The 17,240-nt window shown below is 46.7% G+C and overlaps 1 protein-coding gene across 6 annotated transcripts in view; it reads right to left on the reverse strand.

Moving 5' to 3' along the window:
• Nucleotides 1-16,142, reverse strand: part of LOC116941516 (uncharacterized) — a 32,698-nt gene extending 16,556 nt beyond the window's left edge. For 3 of the 6 annotated variants that reach the window (XM_076066662.1, XM_076066661.1, XM_032952659.2), the window contains exons 1-4: nucleotides 9,973-10,187; nucleotides 3,445-3,567; nucleotides 1,627-1,785; nucleotides 30-533 (exon numbers count right to left, since the gene is read on the reverse strand). In XM_076066662.1, coding sequence (XP_075922777.1) covers nucleotides 30-533; nucleotides 1,627-1,785; nucleotides 3,445-3,532 — 751 coding nt within the window. In that variant the 5' untranslated portion in view covers nucleotides 3,533-3,567; nucleotides 9,973-10,187. Of the gene's footprint in view, nucleotides 1-29; nucleotides 534-1,626; nucleotides 1,786-3,444; nucleotides 3,568-9,223; nucleotides 9,937-9,972; nucleotides 10,188-16,011 lie in introns of those variants that run through there. The other 3 variants (XM_032952660.2, XM_032952657.2, XM_032952661.2) reach the window with 3 other exon arrangements.
• Between the last annotated feature and the right edge of the window lie 1,098 nt (nucleotides 16,143-17,240).

The following is a 17,240-nucleotide window of genomic DNA, read 5'->3' on the forward strand; positions in this document are numbered from 1 at the left end:
GCGGATGCACGCACGCACATCTCCCTCACCTCTCGCCAAGGTCAAGTTCACCGCTCCAGCCAGTGCGGCGCCCCAGCGGTCGACGGCGCGCACCTCCTCCACGTCGTCGCGCAGCTCCGCGACCCCGTGTCGCACGTCCCACACGGCGGCTGTGAGGTTGGCGATGCGCGCCGCGAGCGCCGCCGCCTCCTCGCGGCCTCCGTCCCGCGCGGCCCTCGCGCCGTCTCGTGCCTCGGCTCTCAGCTCCGCCAGCGCCGCGTCGAAACGTCGGGCAGCGACGGCGGCTTCCTCCCGAGCACGCACCAGCCGCTCCTCCGTCGCCTGCGCGAGCAGCGCCAGCTGCTGCAGCCGCGTCGTACGCGTGCTCGCCGCCTTCTCGGCGCCGGCGAGGCGCTCAGAGACGCGCGCCACGTCGTGCCGGAGCAGATGGACGGCGCGCACCACGCTGCCGCTGCCACCGCCGTCCAGGGCGGCCGCTTGCTCTGCCGGTGCCCGACTGCCAGCGTCGATGGCGTAACGCGATGACAGCGAGACTGGTGGTGGAGATAACAGCGAGTGGGTTGGGGGGAGGTGATGGTGCCATCATCGGCAATTATCAATACACTGCTGGATGAAGGCCTCCACAAGGCGCCACCATTCCTCGCGATCCTACAGTGTAGTAATCCACCTAGCGCCTACAGAGCAGCCGATTGGTTCAAGAGTTCAAAACAGGGTTGGTGGTTGACTTATCATCATCATATTATAATTATTGCCACTGGTGTTATTGTCAACATCCTTATTTTTAGTGTCATCATATGATGGTAATAATAATCATCATACTATGTCATCAGCAAAATCAGTCATTGAACCGTCATCTATCATCTATGCTCCTCACTATCACCAACCTGTATTGACCAACATGGTCAAGTATGGTAAAATAATCCCCTATGTAGAGAGACCCTCATCCAGTAGTGGATTGGCAAAAGCGCTGTAAATTAGTATTATCATCTTCCACTCTTTTAAAACACAAGAGAAGCCGTCCTATAGAGACTGGTAATGTGGAATTTTCACAACTAGATTTTACTCTTCCTCTGGAGTCGAGACACAGGTAGAACTTTGTGGAAATTGGCCGCTCAACAGACGCACACACTCATCTTCTGTGAATGTTTAATATATACCCCTAGTGTGGGCGTGTATGTGTGTGTCCAAGTGCACGTATGCATGTACTGCACATGCCTGTGTATGTCTGTGTGCCCGGCCTTCATAGGTCCTTGCTAACAGAACCCCAACAGTCTTGTTAAGGCTATAGGGGGGATCTGTGTGTAGGAGTATGTACAGTATTGGGGAGTGGTGGCGTGGTGGTCAATGCACTGCTCTATGAACCAAACGAACAGAGTGCGATTCCCGGCCATGACGAACATTGATAGCGAACATCGGAACCGGTCCTGGGCTTCCCCTGAAGTTGTCTCAGCCTTCAGTCAGTACCTGGTGCGGTGTGTAGTAAACATCAGCACTGGGGAGACAAAGGCGGCCACACGTGGTGTGCTGTTCCAGCCTTCATAGGTTCTCGGCACTTGCCCCAACAGCCTGTTAAGGGCTATATGGGGGATATTTGTCCGTGTGTGTGTGTGAGAACGTGTGTCATACCGGTGGTGAACCAGAGTGTGAACTGCACGCTGGAGAGGAGGTACAGCAGCAGCACGGCCCACTTGAGACAGCGTGGGCTCTCCATCCCCGAGCAGCACCGCTGTCTTCTGCATCTTTCGCTTCCTCCAACCAGCTTCTGCTGCAACCTCTCTTGGGAGCCTTCACAATGCACACACACACAGGCATACATTCAGATATAGGACAAGGAACTCCTGTATAGCCTTAACAGACTGTTGGGGCAAGTGCTGTTAGCCGACACCTATCAAGGCCAACACGGCACACGAGGGAGTGGGTGGCCAGCGCTTCGCCCGGCCACCTTAGTTTCCAAATTGGCGATATTTACACATTTGCACCAGGTACTAATTTGAGGCTGAGTCAACCTAGGGCTGGCCCTGGACTGGTTAAGATATTTTGGCTGCAAGTGGGAATCGAACTTGGCTTTCCGGGTTTGTACTAATCACAACAATACAATGCTCCCTGCACGCATAGGCCTTAATTTGAACTTGGTCTGTCCGAGCCGGTCACCCGGAAAATATTTTCACGTGAAGAATACTTCTTGCTATGGCTGTGGCTTCTAGTCACGTGCCACCTATTCCAGTCTACCACCGACCCAGATATTATTCAGTTTGAATAAGGCTTTACATATACAATTACACACACGTTCACACACTATGTATGTGGAACCTCTCTCACACTGTTTGTAGCCATCTGTGCCAAGGGGCCATTCATTTAGTACGTACACAAAAACCTGTCAAAACTTGACCCCTCCCCACCTCCCTGTATGCACGTGTACTTTTTACACCCCCCCCCCCCCCCCGCGTACGTATGCTTGATGCACCCAGTACCGAATAGAGCGCTCACGGATTTGTGGGAAAATAACCTTGTACGTGCTGGGTCGTTTATTTAATTAATTCAACAATAATACTGGGTTTTCATGTGCCAGTTATTTTTGTTGTAGAGCAATTGGGCTGCACATCAAATGCGCCTGGGAGAGTTAAAACAAAGTGCGGACGGGCAATGTGAATGAACCGCCTGTTCGTGCACTCAAAACACAGAGCCACGTGTCCCGAGGTCACTGGGAAAGCGGCGACGGCCGCCTCTGTGGATGTAGACGAGCTCCGTCTGCCTTCACGAGGAGACCAAATACATCCTCCTGCAATCATCAGCCATGATCAATCCACTGCTGGATAAAGGTTTCCCCACACCGTAGAACATCTCTCAGTGCTGCGATGTAACAATGTGATGCTAGCGACTGCACACGAGTCGACTTCCTCGCTCCATCTCTGCAGTGGATGGACCTCTCAGGCGAGATTCCTTCCTTGGCTTCCAGTGATCTGTTAGTCTCACCCAGTGACCTGTCCTGCACCCAAGACTACTCACTTTTCTTAACAACAAGACGTCTTTAATCTACTTGTGTTTTCTAATCCACATGTTCCTATTTCTGTCTATCACATGAATCTCTCCATACTTCTTTGATTTTTTATTCATTCGTTAATGTGGATGTTTCTCATCCACATGCCATAGCGGCTGATATGCACTCATTAATGAGCAAAGAGAGAACACATTAATATTGTATAAGTACGATTGAAACCTCTGGTTAGAGAGCTCAACTCACATTCTCAGGTGTCAACAAAATAGGAACCAAATTGTGGGATATCAACAGTGGCTGTCCCGTGGTTAGATTACACCCCCTCCCCCACTCCCAACTTACATCAAAATTTTCCATCATTATTTTATCGTGCTAACAGAAGCCCGAGTAATCCGCAATGAGCAATCACAGGAGGACTCTGTCTCTAAAATAACCCTCCCGGCACGTACCATTCATGATTATGGACTCAGTAGCGGAGAACTTGTCAGAGGAGTCGTCATGGTCCTCTCCGGGCTGAGAGGCGAATCGTTCCCACATGGCGGCGCGTGTGTGCCTGCGTGCCGCGGTCAGTCCTTCGCAGCCAAGGGGAGAGAGATACCAGAGTCACTCAGCACGAGAGTTGGAGAATCACATTGAGATTACAATTGGCACAAGGTGTCCACCTACATACACTGTACGCCTAGCGACTCAACGGTGGCAGTCTTCCTCTCCTGGCTACTAGCCGCGTGCTGCCCACTCCAGTCTTCAAGTGACCGGGCAAAAAAAAGGGGTAAAGGTGAAAAAGGGATGCTGCTGTGTGTAATAGTTAGCCCACTGGACCCAGGAGATGTTCGGTGAGAACTCGAGTCGTGTATGGAGTTGTACTGGATCGATAGGACACTGTTGCTGATCTATTTATTGCAAAGCTGAGATGACCATAAGCATGAAATGATGCACCATGCCGGCACCATCAGTGGGAGTGCGGCAGGAGCACGGTGCATTCCCTACTGCTGCATGAACCCACGGCGTCGAGTTGGATTTCCAGCCTTGGCCACTAATACGAGTGGCGAGTGATATCTGAACGGATCCTGGATTCTACTCACTTCACCACACCACACTGACCGATGCGTGATACATTTTGGTCAAGCAAAACGGCACAGAATGGATAGGCCTTCAAGAAGCAGAGGATTTATAAAGGGCATCAAATTTTTTATTAATATTTACTATTAATTCATTTCCATTAATGATTGTACTTTTCAGCCCTGGTTATTGCTAGAAGGCACCCTGGCAATAGAGATGTACAATTTGCACCACTGGCTCAGGGCTGTAAGCAGAGGGCCTCCCCGATGCTCACAAAAGCAGTCACCCTGTAGATTCCCACCGTACCAATCGCATCCACACAGTCACTGTGTACTCCCATAAGGAGGAAAAATTCAATTTGCTTCGATCAAAATCTATTCATACAACTTGAGTTAATTTCCACTTTCAAAAAGCTTGCTTCTCTGTAATGATCACTACTGATACGTTGCATCTGAAATGCATGTTTAACTGTATAAAGGTCATAATACACAGATAGAACATGTTTTTATTAAGATATATACTTTTGATCCAGCTTATCAATACAAGTTGTGATTGGAATACAATTCACAAAGCACTACTTTTATTTAACTAAATGGCGATTATTTCCATGAAATGTTTTGTTAAAGCCTCGAACATGGAAATGACTGCAATCCATTCCTGTTCCTAATACAGTAGAGAGTGCAGAGCAGCACTTATCATGAAACAACTCGCAATGGATACCTGGCCTTGGCCCAGTGTCCTTCAAAGGTTTGTCTCACAACAACTCCACTGCATCTCCTTCAACTGTGCATTTGAGCTAGTGGTTTACGCCTGCGTCTGCTTCCGAAGCTTTACCTCATGCGGACATGCAATTAAAACCAATTTTTGAGCACACTTGCAGTCATTGGTTATCAGGCTGAAAAAATAATCCGCTCTGCACTTGAGAACCTGGTTGGTGACGGAAAACCAGATTCAAACACAAGGTCTAAGCGGAGCTGGCTTGTGTCAGATAAACATTATGAGCCTCCGATTAGCACTGTTGGCTGCGTACAGTGCGAAAGAAGTTCAACATACATACACACAATAAACCTCTATATAATTTAACGAATCAAACACCATTGATCATATACTAATCACACGACAGCTTTGCACGAGGATTAGTGTAGAAGCTTCTGGAAGGACGGACACACTCGGTTAGTGAGCTCTAATATAGGACCCCCCACTGTGTTTAGGGTACAACATTTCGCGAACAGCGTTTTAAGTAAACAGTCCTCAATTTACCTCAACTCGCAAGACGTTACAAAGCGCTGTCAACACTTCATAGGACACCAATAATGATGTTACCCAAGCGGGGAGCACTGTACTTACAGTAGCAGACTCTAAATTACAAGCTGTCAACTTCAAAGTTCGCTCGGGGCTCAACTCAGCCCATCATCCCTTGCAGAGTAAATAAAACGAGTGCCACCGAGGTTGAAAGTCAACCGTGGGTGTCTTATGGCTGGTCTGTCCCCCACCACAGAAATGTAAAATTTTCACTGCTGGCTCGGGGCTGCCAATGGAGGTGAGCACCATCCCCAATACTCTTTTAAGCCGGGGTGACGTGTACTTGACCTGTGTTGAAGTTATTGTAAATTTAAGAGACATTGTGAACTATTCCATCCAGATCTGGTCTGGGTTATTCTGGGTAGAACTAAAAAAAAACTGGGGTCGAGTAGGAACTGCACATTTCCTCACAGGCGAGCACGTGTGTGGCTGGGGTTTTTTGTTAGAGATTTACTCTCCCAAATATGTTTTGATTAACCCATGTGGTGCAGCAAAGTCCTGTGGGATAAACTTGCCCCCGGCCATTGGAAAGAGCAATTTCAACCACTGGATCTGGCGCTATGAACAGGATGTTATCACCACCCCATGCTCAATTGTGCAAGAAACCACGTGGACTTTCGAAAGAGACGAGAGAGCAATGTTCATGCCATTGTCATATCATGAGATAAAGACATTTATATTCGGGATTCTCACAGCAACTGGGTGGCACTCCTTCCTAATGCTAGTCTTGCATTAAACTCGCAGAGCAAATTCCACATTTCTATGGCAGGACCCAAATTGTGGCCTAGCATTAGAACAACATTCTGAATGCCACATTCATATGACATGATCAGTCTGTCACAAGTCAACCACCGTTGATATCCCACAAAGTGGTACTGATTTGATCAACCCCTACATATGGATGATGATTCGTCGAGTCGACTCCCGACTAGGATAAACTTGCAATTTTCCCACTGTACAACCACGTGGCCAGATTGCTCCTTTAACAGCTGCGATGGGTGAAACGTTAACGATAATTAACCAGAAAGCCCCCCATCCCCCTCCACATCCTGGATTTGTTGTGTGTGTATGGAAGCGCTGGACTTAAATATCGCCCCGCTGCGGCTGTGGACGTGCAGGACGGGCGTACAGTGGAAACAACGCAGCCCTTGGCATGTCCGCAAGAGTGTGACCTCAGGACACCAACACAACTATCATCCCGCACTGTAGTAAAAGCTAAGGTTCCCCTGTTACTCTGCTGTAGACAAGGCTGCCACTGGGTCACCTTACCAAGGTCATTTCCAATTGTACTGTTCATTGGTCTTATCTTATAGGAAATTTATGTCGCGCCTTAAACAAAGGCGCTTTACAAAGAATTAACAATGGTAAAACATATTAATGTAATGGTGGAGATGAGGTGAATGAAATAGAGAGGAAGCAATAGGCGAATCTGTGATGCGTGAATTCGGCGCAAGGGAAATTGATAACAGTAAATGATGATGAATGGATTGATGATTGGGGAATGAGTGAGAATGGGGGAACAGTAACGGTGGTGGTTATGACGGAGAGATTAAGGGGTCGTGGGAGCAGAAACTAGTAAGTGAAGGTGACTTTAAATATCACGTGCCACTGACGTTAACCATAGCCGCAATCGATCTGTGTCTGGGTTTACAGTGCAATGTGCTAACCCCTGAGCCACCACTCCCCTCCCCCCACTTCTGTTCTTAAACAGTGTGGAATGTAGGTGGACATGCAGATAGTAGGATTGGTGCAAATAATGAGGCACCAAAATATCGACCAAGGTTAATGTTTATCCTCACGATACACGCATCAATTTGAGCTCTCGACAGCACGATCATTATAACGTTGATCACTATTAAGCACACATAGTATCACTACGCTGTGTTGCAGTGCTTAAGTTTACTTGCGTTTTTTTCAAACACTGTAAATCCAGAGTCTGGGTTTTGTTGGATAGTGTTTCTAAATAGCAGCATCTGGTTCTATTCTATTCCAATATTCTTAATTCTTTATAAATATATTTCACTCCCCAATGTATTGAGGTATTCCCAATGACCTTGACTATTCAATATTTTGCACTGCCACCACCATTTGGTCTTTAGTTAGAGTTGCCACCTTTTCCACGGATCAAACCGGGACCATTTCTCAGTCAGTCTACCATAAAACTATGCAACACACTACAATAAAGTTCAACACATCAGGCCTCGGTACAAAACAATTGCTGCCACCCAATATACACAAAAGACGCTAATTCGCGGACTGCCTGGGTCAAATCAGGACAGGTAGCAAGCGGCCATTCTGTGTAGTGTCACCAGCGTCTGACATGGCTTTGTTATTTGACTTTCAAGCGACCTGCTCAGACATTTGTGGCGACGTATTTATTCAAACGTGTTCACATTTTGTTGGTTGTTACACCCATTAATTACTGAAAAGAGTGTATAATTTCCTAGTTGTAAAAGAGGTGGCGCATTCACAAGAATCTCTGCAAGAACATTCTTTTCTTGCGTGTGCACAATATGTTCAGGAGCTATATACCAGTCGGTTCTCATGTAACGCTGCGTGTTGTTTTCATAACGCGAATTGGATAAATAACGCGACGAATGTATTTGGAAACACATTTTTTTATATATAACGCGATCGAGTGAACGGAACTACGTCGTGCGAGTAGGAATAATCGGTCGTGCGGCTGCCTCGGCTTGGCATCGCACAAGGCATTGGGGATGCTGCTGGATGCTTCTAGATGCTACCCACGCGCATCAGTGTGTTCGGCCTGCGTACGCATCTCACGCCTTATCGCGGACTGCGCTTCATCCCCATGTCGTTTATTACAACGCGATTTTTCCATAACGCGGTGTTAATTCAAGGACGCAACTACCGCCGCGTTATAGGAAAACAGGCTGCACCAATGCCGAGAGGTCTGCTGGCCACGACGAGAGGACTCCAGGAGAGAGTTTGTGTAGTTTTGTGTCGTCCCCCGCGATGTTAATGACAAGGGGGGAGTGCACTGGGGATGATTGTGCATCACGAGAAATTGGCACTGGAGTGACTTAGGCCACCGCAACTATTCGCTCAGATGTGGACAGAGCGGTCGGGTTGTGATTTGTCAGCGCAACCGATGGACTAAAAGGTTCGGAATCGGTTTTTAATTAATACAAAAAAATCATAATTCCCAACGAAATTGGAAGGGGGGGGGGGTCGTTGTTGCCCATGGGTTTAATTCCTATTCACACGCAGAACATGACGATGTGTTTCGTGTCGCACGCACCGAGAAATTCAACCGTGGCAGAATGTAACAGAAGGAATGATTATACACTTAAACATTAATGCGCTTTCCCAAGGATTTAATACAGCACTGCAACATGCCGCATTCACGGAACTGGACCGGTGGCGTAGTGGTTAGCGCACGACAACCTCCACCAAAAAAAAAAATCTCCCGAGTTCGATTCCGGACCACGGCTAACGTCAGTGGGCGATGGACGATGCATCGGAACCGTTCCTAAACCCTGCCCCTAACCTCAGCAAAAGGCAACGACGGGCGTGGTGAAGTATAGCCGCAGCAGCGCAATGACAAAAGGACTCGCAACAATTGTGCAATTAACGAGCACGGAGAGCAAAGCATTCGCGTCAGGGCCTAAACTCACAGTAGTCGACCCGTTCATACAGCGGCGGATTGACATCGGTCTGCAAAAGTTTGACGATAAACCACGCACGCAGGTTGGGTGGACTGCCGCTCACGGACTGCAGGGAAACGCGTGGCGGTTGTTTGCGAGCACCCATTAAGGCCGGGCGACAGCGGTTAACACGCGGACCCTCGTGCCGTGCGTGGACTGTCGGAGCAAAGCGCTTTACGAAGTGGGCCGCGGGGCTTACCGTGGCTGGAGCCAAGCCCCGGCCGCCTTTGTCTCCCCCAGTGCACCACCGTACCAGCAAATGATCGAGGCCCCAGTCGAACCCAGGCAAGGCGAGAGCCGGGGCAGACAAGAGGGGCAAGTGCCCCTTGTTGCGGCACAGGTGAACTCGAAAACAGCGAAACGCGTGGCTAGGGGCAATGGCGTTGAGCAATAAGCGCACTGCGGCGTCCAAGTTCGAGTGCAGTTCACGGCTAACGTCAGTGGCGAGTGATATTAATTGGTTCCTGGCACTTCCCCTACCCACACCCCCACCTTTCACTAAACCGCGTGTAGTACAGTATAGCAAGGTCAATCATCCCCACGAGGAACACGTGGGGGTGGCAGGGGGGCGCAACAGGCCTCGTCGGCAGTCGATTAAGGAAAGATATAGGGCCGCACACCGAATCGCAAAACCACGAACACACCTCGTGCTGTTAGCGAGCACATTAGCGAGGTCGCCTCGCACACAATGCACGCCGCCACCATCACCACCACCACCATCACCACACGCACGCACCGGCGAGGCCTGCTCGGCTTCACAGAGGGCGCAGCAGCCTGCTAACGAAGGGCGTTCAACACAGCCGCAATGTCACCAAGAAACCACGCGGCACAGCGGACGAAACTCATCCCATTCCATTAATTAGCGCAAGAGAGACATCGCATTTTCGGCCATTCTTGGGCGATTCGTTTCTCCCTCCTCCTCCCCCTCCTCCGCCTGCCACCGCTTACCCGGCCGGCAGGAGCAAAGTCGCGGCAGGCGGGCGGACGGACGCCGCTGCTGCTGCTCTCTCGGGATCGTTTTTGTTCTTTTAATGCCGACTCGCACGCGCTGCCCGGGACGTCGCCCACGACGACGACGACGAGGCCGACGACACGATTCTAATTACGGCGCAGGAGTGAGAGGTGTGGGGAGGTTGTGAGGGGTGGGGGGGATGGTGGGTGGGGGGTGAGGGTGGGGTGGATGGGGGGACAAATTAATGTGGACCCCCCCGCCCCCATGGGTCCTAGCGCTGGGTGCACGTGGAATGGAGAGGTGGCACTGCTGCTGTCTTCATGTACGAAGTGTGTTGCGGTGGATATAGAAGAATCTACATTTTCTACATCGCAAACATTTTGCATATGCAGGGTGGCCCCAACAGTCAGGACACATAAGGTTATATTTATTTTAACAAATCACAGGGTTATTAAATTTATTTTAAGAAATGTTCAAACTGTCTTTTCATTAACATTAAAGCGTACATGAATTTTTTTAAAATAAATTTAGGATGTTTTTTTTTAAGATTACAGGTGTAATCTTTGAACATTCAACAGTTATGTTTCGTCTCAATTAGTGCAGGGATCTTGGTCGAGTTTTGTAAGCGATTGAATAAAATGTATACATATCAATAATAGATCAAATATGAACTTAAAAAATAAACAATACTATTTTTTTATTTAAAGCTACTATTTTGTTTAAAACAAATTATTAGTGCGTGAGTGTAGCCGTTAGCGCGATGCGCCATGAACCCAGCGACCCGGGTTCGATTCCCTCTCATGGCCAACATCAGCGACAATCATCTGAACCGGTACCGAGCCTCCCCTAGGTCGACTCAGCCTCAAATAAGTGAATATCTGGTGCGGTGTGAAAATACACACCGCACAAAAGCGGCCGGACGTGGTGCTGGCCACCCACCCCTCGTGTGCCCTCCCGGCTTTCATCCGGTGCTCGTTCACTATAGTTGCCCCCACCAGTTTGTTAAGGCGACGTGGAAGGGAAATGTGCCCTTGGGAAGGATAGAACAGTGCGCTAGGACACGGGTGTTGTATGCGTGTTGGTGCAGTAGAGGGCAGTGGAACAAAAAAACGATTCTGTATTAAACCCCCAACTTCAGCCACCCGTCCTGACCATTGCGGTGAAAAATATCACCCACGAACAGACGACCCCGCACGCAGTAGGGAGGCCCTCCTCCAGCAGTCGATTAACAAAGAGCCATACATGTATATATATGTACCTTATGTACCGAATTAGCAGCCACCACATAATCCGCGTATTGGGAAATGAACCCCACTTTGTGAACACTGAACTGGTGTGAGTTATTACCGTATTCTCCCGATAACACTCATTATTTACCCCCCCCCCCCACCGTATGTTTAAATGGAAAGTTGAGGGTGCGTCCAATAAATGTGTGTGCAGCTTTATCTTATTGTACTGACACAGGACGCAACTTTTGCTGTATTTCGTGCCATATCATCCGGAGAACACGGTAAGTCTTGCTCTTGAAAGCGCTTTGGAGGCGGGGTTGGCGGAACACGCAGAGATTGCGTGCTGTCAAATTCTTGGAGGTGGCCGGGAGATGGCAGTATGGCACGTGTGTACAGCGAGTGGATGTTGAGTGGTTGTCCCCTCGTATGCGTGGGGTTGTTTGTTTTATCCGGATATCACGGTTTCCTCCCACATTTGAAATATTCCACAGATTGGACTCAAATCCCGAAGCAGCACCCTCCTGGAAAGTGTTCAGTCTGTGACGCGCACCCAGATACCCTTTTAAGGCAAAGCATTGTAAGGGACTCGTTTTCCGAGACAATGACATATATTCCACATTCCCATGACGGGGGCTAGTCTATCCATAGAATTACCAATGTTTACATTCCACAAAGTTGTACTCGCTTTAACTACCTATATGGCATGATGATATGAATCAGTCTCGGACAGGGATTTGAACTCGTAATTTTGCTTCAGAATGTCATGGTCCCCGTCATACAAATGTGGAGTTTAAATACAGCTGTTCTGGATCGGCGACACTTGGAGATATACAATACTGTACAATAAAGCATGCGTTTACATTCAACATACATGCGGCTTCATCTCAATCTCGAAAGGAAATGCTCGACATTTTTGACTGCACGCTCACGTACTTTGGGGAACGTCCAAAAATAGTTGACAATAGGAAGACAAACTTTCCGTTGTGACTGCTTAAAGGTCTCGACACTGGCATATCACAAACAACTTGCTTCAGCGGTATAGAATGTCACTTCATTTGCAACTGGCGTCCAGCAAGCTTTCGCATCCAGTGTAAGCTGGCCATTGTGGCCCCAGAAAGCTCTGCATGGCCTTGGACCCATGCACGTGCCGGCCCGACTGATCTGCCATACTTCTAGATTTGAAGCTTTCGTGACTGCAAGGATTCATACTCTTTGGTTTTTTCGGTAAAAAGTCACGTGGGGTAAAATAATAATTAAAATAAAATAAATGAAAAATTAGTTGTTTTATTTTTTTTACCTACGTGACTTTACCGACTGGGGTTTATACGCTAGGCTCTTCAGAGCAGGACATTACTACTACTCTTCCAGCCTGGGCTCTTGCGCTCAATGCTGGGGGTAGGGGGAGGGCTTCTCAAGTGTTGCCCCAAATATCTCAAATGCCTTGTCCGCGGTGATCCAGCACGCGACGAGCCTAAGTGTGTTTAGAAGGGAGTGCAAGGCTCATTATTTTCTCATGGCTTTTACTTGACCATTATTTTGTCTTTGAAGTTGATTTTAGGGTACAATGTTTTGATACGCCCTTGAGTTGAGGCGATATTTAATTCTAAATAAATATGGTTTACGGTTTAGTATGTATATTGTTGGTTCTTGCGGTAAAGTCACGTAGATAGTCACGTAGATTCTATCTACATTTCTTTGCCGAAAGAACCAAGACTATGAATTCCTGCAGTCACGAAAGTTGTAAGTCAAAGTTTAGTATGTCTCATGGATAACGCATATTTGCCATCACCCAGAATCTTTGGCAACCCAGCACAGAAACTTGTTTTAGTTGAGTATGCCTCACAGCTGATGAAGCTCAAAGAGTTCAACGGGTACGTCTAACATTTGCCTGCTTAACATATAATGCGTAAAAAAACATTGGTCCACAATAATCTTTGTATGACATGCGGAGACAGATTTTCCGTCTATTGTTTTCTCTTGAGCTCCCCGTTGTGGAGCAGTGGTGTGAGCAAGTAGGTTGCAAAGGCTGAACATTTACCCTTCATTAATACTTAGTTGCACATATCTCCCGAATAAGGTACAGCACGCAGTTATGTAGTAAAAATTTACATTTTCAAGGCGCATTCCATCCTAATTGGATCCTATTCTGTATTGAAACCGTCTGAAAGAAAAACTAAAAAACTGATAATGCATAGGATCAGTAAGTTATGTACTTGTGTCTCGCTATGATGTAACAAATCAAATTCCAATCACGTATGAAACTGTAAAATAAAAACATACATGATAACACAAACATACGTTAATCTTATTTATCACCTGGATTATCACTTGCGATGACACATCGCGTTTGCAAGGATGTCCAAGGGTAACATTTAAGATACAACGAACCAGCCAGTACAAAAATAAGTACATGGAGCCACTTCCTCGGTGCCTACACACGTGTGATACATGCCGTGAATACGAGATACACACACACACGTGTGTGATACATGCCGTGAATACTAGATACACACATACGTGTGTGATACATGCCGTGAATACTAGATACACACATACGTGTGTGATACATGTCGTGAATACTAGATACACACACACACGTGTGTGATATATGCCGTGAATGCTAGATACACACACGTGTGATACATGCGGTGAATGTTAGATACACACACACGTGTGTTATAATGCCGTGAATACGAGATACACACACGTGTGTGATACATGCCGTGAATATTAGATACACACACGTGTGTGATACATGCCGTGAATGCTAGATACACACACACACATCTGTGATACATGCCGTGAATGTTAGATACACATACGTGTGTGATACATGCCGTGGATATTACATACACACATGTGTGATACATGCCGTGAATACTAGATACACACACACGTGTGTGACACATGCCGTGAATACTAGTTACACACACGTGTGATTCATGCGGTGAATGTTAGATACACACGTGTGTTATAATGCTGTGAATACGAGATACACACACGTGTGTGATACATGCCGTGAATATTAGATACACACGTGTGTGATACATGCCGTGAATACGAGATACACACATACGTGTGTGATACATGTCGTGAATACTAGATACACACACGTGTGTGATACATGCCGTGAATGCGAGATACACACACACACACGTGTGTGATACATGCCGTGAATACTAGATACACACATACGTGTGTGATACATGTCGTGAATACTAGATACACACATACGTGTGTGATACATGTCGTGAATACTAGATACACACACACGTGTGTGACACATGCCGTGAATACTAGTTACACACACGTGTGATTCATGCGGTGAATGTTAGATACACACGTGTGTTATAATGCTGTGAATACGAGATACACACACGTGTGTGATACATGCCGTGAATATTAGATACACACGTGTGTGATACATGCCGTGAATGCTAGATACACACACACATCTCTGATACATGCCGTGAATGTTAGATACACATACGTGTGTGATACATGCCGTGGATATTACATACACACATGTGTGATACATGCCGTGAATACTAGATACACACACACGTGTGTAATACATGTCGTGAATACTAGATACACACACACGTGTGTGATACATGCCGTGAATATTAGATACACACACACGCGTGTGTGATACATGCCGTGAATATAGATGCACACATACGTGTGTGATACATGCCGTGAATATTAGATACACACACACACGTGTGTGATACATGCCGTGAATATTAGATACACACGTGTGTGATACATGCCGTGAATATTAGATACACACATGCGTGTGTGATACATTCCGTGAATATTAGATACACACATACGTGTGTGATACATTCCGTGAATATTAGATACACACATACGTGTGTGATACATGCCGTGAATATTAGATACACACGTGTGTGATACATGCCGTGAATACGAGATATACACACACGTAAACAAAAAAAGACCCACTGGACAATAGAGCTATTTTCAGAAGCAACCGGGCTACAAAATGATAGCTCAACGAAGTGGCTTATCATGCGGACATTTATAGCAGCCAAATACTCTTAACGCATGTTGAGTCTAACTGTGGACGAAAAACCGGAGGACCTGGAGAAAAATCCACACGACCACGGGGAGAACATGCAAACTCCAAATATACAGGCGTCAGGGTCGGGATCAAACCCACGGCCTCCTGTATACCAGGCGAGGTAGTTAACATATCTACTGTGAAGTACCTGACCTGGATAAAACTGAACACATCAGTGTGACTCGAGATGATGAATATATGTGAATGTAACAACCTGCACTGACAAATTATGTGTTCGTATAATGACCTTTTCGTATGATGACCAAACGTTATTTTTTTTCAGCCTTAACAGTCCAAGAACGCTGTTTGCATGGTAATTGTTAATTCGCCACATACATCTCGCCTCATTTTGTCCTCATTAAACCTATTTTATCTTCATAGGATAATAGGAATACTAGGCACAATAATATATGATTATTAATATTATAGTCTAGTGGTAGTGCCTTACGCTGATAATAATCCTACGTCAGCCGAGCAGCGTTCCAGAAATATTCTAGTAGGAAAATGAGGCTATGCTTCCATGCAACATACTTTAACAGCCCTCGATGCCTAAATGTTGATTATAAACGTCCAACTGACCCGATAAGATGCGTCTCCTTACTTCAAAACAAATGCATCATGTGTCAGCCCATAATGCATTGACGGCCAATAAAGTGCATTGTCTGTCAGCTGCTGAATCACGGATCATGAATGGATCATGAATCGCACGAGGAGCTTACCAGCGCAGATGGCAGTCACTCTCGGCTCAAGTGCATCAGCAAGTCCGAGCTGCGATTGTGGCGGAGGCAAAGCTGCTGCCGAGAGAGTGGTTCGTTAGATTTGAGGGGAGTGCCTTTTCACTGCCAAATATTTGCAATCTCTTGCACAAACATCCCTTTTCAGCCCCACCCCGCCTCCTATCCCCTCACTCCCGTCCCTTAAATGGCCATCAATGTCTCCCTGAACCTCAGCGGAAAATGTAAACGTTTAAGCTCATAACACCGATGTTATTTACAGCCCACATTTATTCGAGTATGCACGTTGACTCACTAGAACATAATAATGCATGGCATATGAATATGATAATAGGTTTTTACCCTTTTTTCTGGCTACAAAACAGGTGTTAAAACACCAAACTGAAATCTTTACAAATAATCATGTCTGCATTAACCACAATGCTTGTGGTCAGAATGCAAACAAAAACATACTCTGATAATATATGGATTGTCTTTGAAACTGATTGGTCCACACCAGAGACAGCTTTCTTTTGAGCCTCGTCTCAAACGGTGTTAGACCAGAGGACGCCAAAAGGCGTACTGCATGGCGGTGTTAGACCAGAGGACGCCAAGAGGCATACTGCATGGCATATTTGTACAATTGTAAGTGTCAAATGTCTCCATATACCCAAATAGGTGGTTGGTTGCTGCTCATCTCCATCGGTGGTCCAAATGACCAATCGGAAATTCCACATTTCTATAACGGGGTGCCCAGTTTTTTCACGAGAGAACCACTGCTGAAATTACACAAAGTGTAAGTATTTATTGTTTTATATATATTTTATTATTTTATTGTTTCCCTTCAACGTGACTTTACCGAAAGAGCTAAGAATATGAAAGTGGAAGTAATTTAGTGACCCCGGAGTGATGATGGGCTGCACGTTGGTTGAGGCATGTCTTTAACCCGGTATGAGCACAGTGAAATAAAACATAATGTTTCATTTCTATGATTTTATTTCCATTCTACTATAGTAGTAATAATCATCAGACCTGGGTCAATCCACTGCTAGATGAAGGCCTCCCATGCTTTGTTGATTTTTTTCACCATACTTCACCATGGCTTGTGTGGGCCCGTGAAGTGGGGGCCCAGGACCAATTTAGACATCACTCGCTACTGATCTTATTCGTGGCTAGGAACATAACTCGCTCGGTTCATCGTGCAGTGCGCTAACCACCACGGCGCCACTGCTTCA

The sequence above is a fragment of the Petromyzon marinus genome, chromosome 12, assembly GCF_048934315.1.
Source record: "Petromyzon marinus isolate PM22_M1 ecotype Great Lakes invasive population chromosome 12, UKy_Petmar_22M1.pri1.0, whole genome shotgun sequence".
NCBI classification, from domain to species: domain Eukaryota; kingdom Metazoa; phylum Chordata; class Hyperoartia; order Petromyzontiformes; family Petromyzontidae; genus Petromyzon; species Petromyzon marinus.